The sequence below is a fragment of the Heptranchias perlo genome, chromosome 3, assembly GCF_035084215.1.
Source record: "Heptranchias perlo isolate sHepPer1 chromosome 3, sHepPer1.hap1, whole genome shotgun sequence".
Lineage (NCBI taxonomy): Eukaryota > Metazoa > Chordata > Chondrichthyes > Hexanchiformes > Hexanchidae > Heptranchias > Heptranchias perlo.
Window position 1 is genome coordinate 131,905,526 of NC_090327.1, and position 10,510 is coordinate 131,916,035.

A 10,510-nucleotide genomic window follows, 5' to 3' on the forward strand; every position below is an offset into this window, starting at 1 on the left:
CCTGTTGTATGATACTGCCCAAGGCGGATTTCTGCCCTTTGGTCTAAGAAACAACGTTTTGAGGAATGGTTAAGGATGGTGGATTTGCTCTTATTAGGGAACTAATGAAGATGATTCATAAAAACGATCAAGACAAATTATTAGCCGAGGCATAGAAAATAAGAGCAGGGGGGTTATGCTAAAACTGTATAAAACATTAGTTAGGCCACAGCTTGTGTACTGTGTACAGTTCTGGTCACCACATTACAGGAAAGATGTGATTGCACCAGAGAGGGTACAGAGGAGATTTACGAGGATGTTGTTAGGACTGGAGAATTTTAACTATGAGGAAACATTGGATAGGCCGGGGTTATTTTATTTGGAACAGAGGAGGCTGAGGGGAGATTTAATTGAGGTGTATAAAATTATGAGGGGCCTAGATAGAGTGGATAGGAAGGACCTATTTCCCTTAGCAGAGAGGTCAATAACCAGGGGGTGTAGATTTAAAGTAATTGGTAGAAGGATTAGAGGAGAGTTGAGGAGAAATTTTTTCACCCAGAGTGTGGTGGGGGTCTGGAACTCACTGCCTGAAAGGGTGGTAGAGGCAGAAGCCCTCATCGCATTTAAAAAGTAGTTGGATATGTATTTCAAGTGCCGTAACTCACAGGGCTACGGACCAAGTGCTGTAAAGTGGGATAAGTCTGGGTAGCTCTTTTTCGGCCGGCACAGACACGATGGGCCGAATGGCCTCCTTTTGTGCTGTAAATTTCTACGATTCAATGGTGAAGGTTTCAAAAACTAGGGAACATGTTTTTAAAAATAAGAAAACAGTAAAAAAATAAGGATTTCAGGCAGAATTATATCACAAATCAAGTACCAGAAAGGTTACTGGAGCAAATGAGTTCACAATATCTTTTTAAAGGAGGGGATACGTAGGTGTGGTGAAAAGATTAAGATTGAGTAAAAAAGAAGTGATCTTATTGGCTCACAGGCTTCTTCCTATTCCGTACATTTGAAAATACTTATGCATTAGAAAACGCTGAGTCCAGAATGTGGGAAGAGCTGTTCTATAAAGAGGATTCAAAAGCACCAGGAGAATACAGATAGCATCACAATCAAGAACAAGTATAGGAACATAGCAGCTGACAAAGAAAATAGGAACTTATTGACGGTTATTGGAGTTGGCAGTTTGTACAATTGAGTCGACTCCACTATTTTGCTCGTTACGATAGCTCTTTATCTTTTTAATCTCAATTCCTCGACCTTTTTCCATATCCCTTAATACCTTTACTTCCCATTTAATTATTTATCTCTTTTCTAAACATCTCAATTGATTCTGCACTTAGGGCCTTTTGGGGAAGTGTATTCCATTTTCACAACCCTTTGCATGAAGACTTTTTTCTAAATAAACTTGCTGTTAGTTCAAATTCTAAGATTATGTTTCCTTATTCTGGATTCCCTTGCTGGACCAGTTTCCTATCTAACCTTCATTATTTTAAACAGTCAAGCAGAACATCCTCAAACCTTCATATACCTAGGGAATGTAGCCAAGTTTACCAGTCCCTTGTATTTCAATGGATGGAACAATTTTTGCTAGGATTAAGTCACTTTCCCAAAGTTACACGGGATTATTTAACAAGGCAGCTACCTTTTTGGTTTTTTTAGCGTGAATGCTTGTTTGTTTAACGAATAACCTTAGGGAGCAGACTGTAGATTCAATAAATGGCTCTTACCTCCTGAACACTTAAATCTTGTGGTCTCGGCATTTATTCAGTATCTTTTCAAGCAATTATTGGATGAACATGCACTGTGGTCCCTGAGGTTAATCTTATGGTGCTGAAGGACTTCTTTTTGAAAGAGACAAGTATGTTCAAAGCACCTTCGTTTTGGTTTGTGCACCGACATATCGCACTATTATTAACATGTTTAATTGTATTGTTTGAGGTTAGGAAATGACAAGCTTACAAAACAAATGTCAACCATTTAAGTTTTTGATTGCCCACTCACTTTGTTGTGGCTTTTCTGCTCTCGGTGACTGCACTGAGTACTCCCTTCGCTAGTCTGAGAAGCTCTCACAGTTCCTGCCTTAGTGGTGTTTGTTTTGATGTGGCAGAGAGTGGTTTGCAGAATCCTTTATCACATGGAGTGGTTTTATGAATCACACTGTTATTCCAGACTGAATCAGAAGCGTTCATTGCCACTTTGAGACACAGATCTTAAATCATTGCTGATCATGTCCAACCCTGAATCCACAATAAAGGGAAAATGCAGCCTAGAGAGTTCCCTGCAGCTTGATAGGCCATTTATATTTGCAATTTGCAACTGACAATATCTGGGAAGTCAGCGGCAGACTGTGAATATAAACAAACTGGTGCTCGTGATGCCAGAGGCAATGTGAGACATCAAAGTAGATGTTTTAACCTGTTCCTCCAATCGCAGCCCCGCCTCTGATGGCATTATACGCACAAAGCAGCTTGCACGAAGCAGGCGAAAAAGGATGCAGCTGGTGGACTGAGTGGTCCCAGGTGCTCTGTACAGGCCAGTAAAATGGTTTCACTGTCACTGGCCTGTTTAGATCTTCCGGGTCACTGGAAAAGGCCTGTTTGTGACTGTTGTTCAGCCTTGTCTCAGTTGATAGCACTCTCGCCTGAGTCAGAAAGTTGTGGGTTCAAGGGCCACTCCAGAAACTTAAGCAGACATTCCAGTGCAGTGCAGTGCTGCGCTGTCGGAGGTGCCGTCTTTCGGATGAGACATTAAACCGCAGCTCAGTCTGCCCTCTCAGGTGGATGTAAAGCATCCCATGACTCATAGGAGAATCATAGAAAGGTTACAGCACGGAAGGAGGCCATTCGGCCTATCCAGTCCGTGCCGGCTCTATGCAAGAGCAATCCACCTACTCCCTCCCCGTAGCCCTGCAAATTTTTTCCTTTCAAGTACTTATCCAGTTCCCTTTTGAAGGCCATGATTGAATCTGCCTCCACCACCCCCTCGGGCAGTGCATTCCAGATCCTAACCACTCGCTGTGTGAAAAAGTTTTTCCTCATGTCGCCTTTGGTTCTTTTGCCAATCACCTTAAATCTATGTCCTCTTGGTCTTGACCCTTCCACCAATGCGAGCAGTTTCTCTCTATCTACTCTGTCTAGACCCTTCATGATTTTGAATATCTATCAAATCTCCTTGCAACCATCTTTGTTCCAAGGAGAATAACCCCAGCTTCTCCAGTCTATCCACGTAACTAAAGACCCTCATCCCTGGAATCATTCTAGTAAATCTCTTCTGCCTCCTCTCTAAGGACTAATGTGAAGAGCAGGGAAGTTCTCCCCAGTGTTCTGGCCAATATTTATCCCTCAACTAACATCACTAAAACAGATTACCTGGTCATTATCACATTGCTGTTTGTGGGACCTTGTTGTGCGTAAATTGGCTGCCGTGTTTCCTACATTACAACAGCGACTACACTTCAAAAGGTATTTCATTGGTTGTAAAGCGCTTTGCGACCTCCTGAGGTTGTGAAAGGCGCTATATAAATGCAAGTCTTTCTTTTTAAAAGTTATGTAAATGCACAGTTGTTTTAAAGTTTAATCTGTTTGCTGTAGAAAGTAACTACCTTGCAATACAAACAGAGATGTTTCTACGGCAATGAGGCTGGGAGTCAGTACTGGAAAACCACTTCAGGAAGCAGTTTTCTAATATAAATGCAGCATAAAGGTAGTCCTTCAACTCCCTCACACTTGTCAACTGATGCCTTTTATTTCTATAGCTATGATTGAATCTCACGACTGCATTTAAATCCTAGATAAATCCTTCAAGAGCTATTCTAAATAAAGTTAATTCTGACCATGTCTGGCCGGATTGTTTTATTTTTAAAAATGTCAACAATTTTTCTCTTCCTCCCTACGGCATTTTCTCCCTAATACAGCATAAACCTAATAGCTCAGTGATTTCCTATACCTTAGCCAAAGGGCAATGCTCCAGACAAAGCAGATCATCAACCACCTGAACACCACACATGCATTTCCAGTAGGGATAGTGATCAGAAGCAGTGGGAAATTTGGCCAACCTAACCCACGGGTACCAAGAGCACCTTATTGCCTCCCTGGTTGAGATCAGCTAACTCACCACAGACAGCAGCATGAACCTGGGTTCTTCCTAGTCTGTAAGGATCAGCTATTCACTTGATAAGTTTACCGATCTGCTGCAGGAGTCGGTTTGTTTTTCTGATTGATATTTGCAATTGATTACGGATCAGGCAGGAAATATATCGCCGTTCCTTCATTGTCGCTGGGTCAAAATCCTGGAACTCCCTACTTAACAGCACTGTGGGTGAACCTTCACCACACTGACTGCAGTGGTTCAAGAAGGCGGCTCACCACCACCTTCTCAAGGGCAATTAGGGATGGGCAATAAATGCTGACCTTGCCAGTGATGGCCACATCCCATGAACAAATAAAAAAAAAATTTGTATTGTGATGAGGGAAGATAAAATTCATTTCCTTATGTTCTATACGTTTGAATATATGTGATTTATTTTCTCCTCTTTATGGAGAGAGTAGGGTCAGACAACTATAGCAGAATCAAGTACACCGTACAACTTTGTTTTAGGAGGGGAAAGATAGGGAAACTTTGTTGGTAACTTAGCTGCAGTGTTCAGATGAATACTGTATAAAGGTTATCAGATGGAAAACCATGTAATCCAACATTTTTATTACATGGTTTTTCAGTTAACACAAGTGCTTATTAAGACATTATCAATACATAACCTCTGCATTGTGTCGATCTTTAGAACCTTTCAAAATTTTGATATGTTAGACACATTGACATTAAGGCAGGCAAAAAATGAGTAGTGCATAACTTAATGCACAATAATTCAAAAATATTATAAAAATATTTAATTCAATTTCAATAAAGATGTGCAAGAACTGTGGATACTCTCAAACTGTACTTCACGGTGTCCTGGGTAGGTGTATCAGTGATAGCAGCAACACTTGAAACCACCCGAAATCAGTACGGACTTCAAACCAAACGTTAAGAACATAAAATGCTCCAATCAGCAGGAGTATAACGAGTTTAAACGCACAATTGCTCAAATTAAATGTATAAAGTACTTTTACGTTTTAATTAAAGGCGAGAGAAGGGTACATTTGGTGAATGATGCACTTCTCCTTAATGAATCACTAAAACCCAGCGTGCATTATCCGTCATCACCACAGCGCTCACCCTCTCTTCCTGTTTATTTCCGCAATCTCTCTTCAGATCGACCCAATCCCTTCCAAAAGGCCATTCATTCTGCTTATTAAACTATGCCCTTCATTTTGAAGGAACTATCACCACCTAGCAATCTTCTCTTGAGAAGAGAAGTCATTTGGACTCTCAGTTAAAGCGAGGTTTTAAATTTACCCGGCCTCTTAAAACTAAAAAAAGGGGGGGGGGAAACAAGAGTAGTTTGTGGCGAAGTCGCAGATTATGAAATGTTTTTTTTAAAAAATGTATCGTTTTACAATAGGCACCACACACTCCTGTATTGCAATAGATCGATTGGTTGTATTAAATTTTCAAGTTAATTAACATCAGTTTATCAGAATAAATGGAATGTGACATATATAGATTATACAAGTTTTTACTTTTTTTTGTGCAATCCTCTTCCTTTCAACTTGTCCCAGAGCCAAAAAGTGGAGGAGATCAGAAAACAAGAGGCGTCTTTTGCATTGGGTTTGGAGAAGTTAAAGGGTTTTAATAAACCCCCCCCCTCAGTTTGAATTGTGGTCAGTCCTCTGCTGATCCTCCACCTGCAGGTGTGCGGCCAGCTCCTGGACCACCGCCACCCTCCCTATCTGGTCGTTCCTCCTCTTCTCCATGATCAGGTCCTCCAGGCTCTGAAACTCCAGCGTGTGGCTCCTCTTGTCGGGCAGGTGGATCCGCAGGCGGTACGGCTGCTTGCCGATCCTCAGCTCCCCGCCGATCTTAAACTCCCGCCGGCCCCACCTGCACCAGGCGGCGAAGCACTCCGAGTTCCTCCAGCTCAGCTGCCCGTCCTTGAGCCCCACCTGGCCCAGGGCGCTCTGCACCACGCACTCGGCCGGCAGGGGCTTGAAGCGGTACAGCTGGTTGACGAGGCGGCCCCTCCTGCCCTGGCTGGCGTCGGTCAGGAAGTCGTTCTTGACCTCAGCCTTGTGCAGGTGCACGACTTGGAAATCCCCCACGTAGACCGCCCAGTGCGGGTACTGGCTCCTGGCCACGAACTCCACCAGGTCGCCCGGCTTGCACTTGTTGAGCAGGGTCTCGGGCGGGTGGGTGGCCGGCTCTTCCCCCTCGCCCCTGCTCAAGTTGCTACTGTTGCAAGTGTTGCTACTGTTGCAAGTGTTGCTACTGTTGCAAGTGTTGCTACTGTTGCAAGTGTTGCTACTGTTGCAAGTATTGCTACTGTTGCAAGTATTGTTGCAGCTGCTCCGGCTCCGGCTGTAGATGCACTCGTCCCTGTAGTAGACCGAACACTCCACCTCGTTGCGGGCGTCGTAGCCGCTCTCCTCCGCCTTGCCCTTGCCCTTGCCCGAGCCAGGCTCGCCCCCTTCCCCAGCCTTGCCCGACTCCTCCAGCTCGTCGTCGTCCACGGAGAAAATGTACGAGACTCCGATGCGGGAGCCCGGGTCCTCCCTGTCGGTCCCCGCCGGGTCGGCCGTGGGCACTTCTGCATAGCTCAGATGTGTGAGTCTTTCCATCTGGTTCCCCATATCCCCCCCACACACACTCAGAGTGTGTGTGTGATTATATTATATATAAATATATATATATATATATATATAAATAAATAAAAACAGCACAAAGTAGCGATGAGGAAGAAGTAATTCCACCTGCACGATTGATCGCAGCCAACACACAACGCCACCTAACCCGAGCCCGGACCCCACTCTTCAAATCCTCCCAGCAACAGGGTCTTGGACACCGGCCTCCATCGGCTCCCCGGCCCGGGGAAGGGAAGGAGGGAGGGGGGGAAAGTTAGAGCGGATCGATAATGAAATGGTCCCAATATTGAAGTTTTTTTTCCTCCTCCCCCACTGCTTTAATAAATGTCTCTCCTCACTTCCTTCCCTCTCTCTCTCTCTGCCGCCCAGGTGTGCCGACGCTCCAAATGCTCACAGGTAGAAGTCGGATAAAAGAGAGAGAGAGAGAGAAAATAAATAAAATAAGCCTTTTCTTTCCTTCAGCGTCTCAGCCCCGCACCGCTTGGCGTCCTAAGGTCATTTTCATTGAGTTTCCTTCCACACACAAAATAAAAGCGAGTCGGCGCCAAACGTCCTCGATCGGGTAAAGTGAGACTCATTTTACACCGATCCTCGGTCTCTCTCTCTCTCTCTCTCTCCTCTCCCTCCCTCTTGGAAACGTCAAGGTAAGCGAGCTGGCGGAAACGCAACGATCTGTCAAGACTGGGAGCAGCCAAGCCTCTTGAGTGCTGCCCCCACCCACCGGCTGGGTCACTCTCACTCAGCCAGTCTCTCTCTCTCTCTCTGTTTCTTTTTCCTTGCTTGCCACTTTTTGAAAACTATTTAAGGGGAGAAAGCACTTGCCAGGGGACGGTGAGGCAGGCACTTTGAGCTACACACACAACAAAATAAATAAAGTGAATGTTGGAAATCTGAAATGAAACTGAAATTATGTTACAAACGCGCAACAGCCCCTCAAATAAGAAAATGGTTACCACCCAGTGTGCCTGTTAACCTGTCGTTTCTCCTTTCAGACGTTGACGGGCCTGCTGTGTATTTTACAGCATGTTTTTTTTAGTTTTATCTTTTGAACTGTATTATTTCTTAATCTTAGAAGGAAAAATCCAGCTAAATCACGGTGGAGTTCGAATCGAGACCAGTTCTACCAGGTTAGAGAACTATTTTAGGGTGTGGGGGAAAAAAATAGCAAACATGAATGCGTGTTTTTATTTTAAACACAGTACATGGTGAATTTTCTACAGCAGACATTGAAACATTTCCACCTTACTAAAGACCTCAATGCAAAATCAAAAATGATTCAAAGTTTATGCAAAATTTAATTTAAAATAAGACTGACTTGTTTTTGTCACATCTCAGGAAAAAGAATCCCAAAGCACTTCGCATACAACAAACGACTTTGAAGTGCAGTGACTTTTGCTTTGTTGCCATTTCCCACACCAAGAGCCTCAAATAACAATGACCAGTTTTGGTGGTAGTGGTTTGAGAGAGTTAAATTAAACAGAACTGTTCTTTGAAATAGCTTGTAGGATCTTTTGGCACAATCTGAACAGACAGGACCACAGTTTTAATGTCTTATCCAAAGGACTGTGCCTTCAACAATACAGTACTCCCTGAGTGACACCACAGAGAGAGTCAGCCTAGATTATGTACTCAAGTCCTGCTGTGGAGCTCAGAAAGAAGAATATTACCAACTGAGCCAAGGTGACACTGACAATTTTTAAATTAGCAAAATAAAATGTTTTATTTTCCAATTTGTGCAGACCGTTTGTCAGTCAAGTTATTTAAATTGCTTCTAAGAGGCTTCCTCTTTTAATAGAACCTCTACAGGACTCAAAATAAAAGAAATCTAACAAAAGTGCCCCGAAGGGCACAACTAATATAAGAAAGAGGCTTAGATATGCAAAAGAGGTTCTGTCAAATACTTTCTATTTTGATGTTTTATTTTCTATTCTCATCTAGTCCAACTAAAGTGATGTTTAATATATCACAGAAAACACAATGCTTCTGTTCTAAGCAAAAAATTCACAACTGTGTATCTTTTGTGCTAGAATTCAATAGAATTTTAACAAAATAAAAGTAATAAAAGCATATTCAGAGTCGGTTTTATAATGATCACTATCTGAACCAGAAGTGATCCAAATTGGGCCAATCTTTTTTTTTATTATTCGTTCATGGGATGTGGGCGTCACTGGCGAGGCCAGCATTTATTGCCCATCCCTAATTGCCCTTGAGAAGGTGGTGGTGAGCCGCCGCCTTGAACCACTGCAGTCCATGTGGTGACGGTTCTCCCACTGTGCTGTTAGGAAGGGAGTTCCAGGATTTTGACCCAGCGACGATGAAGGAACGGCGATATATTTCCAGGACAGGATGGTGTGTGACTTGGAGGGGAACGTGCAGGTGGTGTTGTTCCCATGTGCCTGCTGCTCTTGTCCTTCTAGGTGGTAGAGTTCGTGGGTTTGGGAGGTGCTGTCGAAGAAGCCTTGGCGAGTTGCTGCAGTGCATCCTGTGGATGGTACACACTGCAGCCATTGTGTGCCGATGGTGAAGGGAGTGAATGTTTAGGGTGGTGGATGGGGTGCCAATCAAGCAGGCTGCTTTATCTTGGATGGTGTCGAGCTTCTTGAGTGTTGTTGGAGCTGCACTCATCCAAGCAAGTGGAGAGTATTCCATCACACTCCTGACTTGTGCGTTGTAGATGGTGGAAAGGCTTTGGGGAGTCAGGAGGTGAGTCACTCGCCGCAGAATACCCAGCCTCTGACCTGCTCTCGTAGCTGGTCCAGTTAAGTTTCTGTTCAATGGTGACCCCCAGGATGTTGATGGTGGGGGATTCGGTGATGGTAATGCCGTTGAATGTCAAGGGGAGGTGGTTAGACTCTCTCTTGTTGGAGATGGTTATTGCCTGGCAATAATTTCTCATGATTTGAGCCCAATTTGTACATTTAGCTTTGGATTGTCCATTTGAATGGAAAGAACCAACTTGCATTTATATAATGTCTTTCATGTCCTCATGATGGCCCAAAGCGCCTCACCGCCAATGAAGTACTTTTGAAACGTAGTCACTGTTGTAAAGTAGAGAAACAGCAATGAGATAAATGACTAGATAATCTGTTTTAGTGATGTTAGTTGAGGGACAAATGTTGGACAGGATACTGGGAGAACTCCCCTGCTCTTCTTTGTATAAGAAAGAAAGACTTGCATTTATATGGCACCTTTCACGACTTCAGGACGTCCTAAAGCACTTTACAGCCAATGAAGTACTTTTGAAGTGTAGTCACTGTTGTAATGTAGGAAATGCGGCAGCCAATTTGTGCACAGCAAGTTCCCACAAACAGCAATGTGATAATGACCAGCTAATTTGTTTTTAGTGATGTTGGTTGAGGGATAAATATTGGCCAGGACACTGGGGATAACTCCCCTGCTCTTATTCAAAATAATGCTGTGGGATCCTTTACGTCCACCTGAGAGGGCAGACGGGTCCTTGGTTTAGCGTCTCATCTGAAAGATGGTACCTGCAACAATGTAGCACTCACTCAGTACTGCACTGGAGTGTCAGCCTAGATTTTGTGCTTGTGACCTCCTGACTCAGAGATTAGAGTGCTACCACTGAGCCACTGCTGACACCTCGTTACCTATTTAAAAACACAATCCATTTGTAGAATTAAATGCGAGCCAACATTTTTTCTATGATGTTCCAAGTTATCCTGCTGTCATTAACAAAAAGCAAAAGTATTTACACTTTTTATTTGAAAGTTCTTGCCTGCCATAGCCTTGGGTCGGGGGTTACTGATCTCTCTCAGTGTAGTGAAAAGTGA

General features: G+C 43.7%; 1 protein-coding gene across 1 annotated transcript; it reads right to left on the minus strand.

The window, feature by feature from the left end:
• Nucleotides 1-4,845: 4,845 nt before the first annotated feature.
• LOC137320238 (protein LRATD2-like) lies at nucleotides 4,846-7,402 on the minus strand. The gene has a single exon (XM_067981983.1). It carries the CDS (start codon nucleotides 6,705-6,707, stop codon nucleotides 5,727-5,729), a length of 981 nt encoding a protein of 326 aa, XP_067838084.1. The 5' UTR covers nucleotides 6,708-7,402; the 3' UTR covers nucleotides 4,846-5,726.
• Nucleotides 7,403-10,510: the final 3,108 nt, after the last annotated feature.

What these genes read in the sequence shown, in the direction of transcription:
- LOC137320238 (XM_067981983.1), bottom strand. Translation starts at nt 6,707, where the DNA reads ATGGGGAACCAGATGGAAAGACTCACACATCTGAGCTATGCAGAAGTG.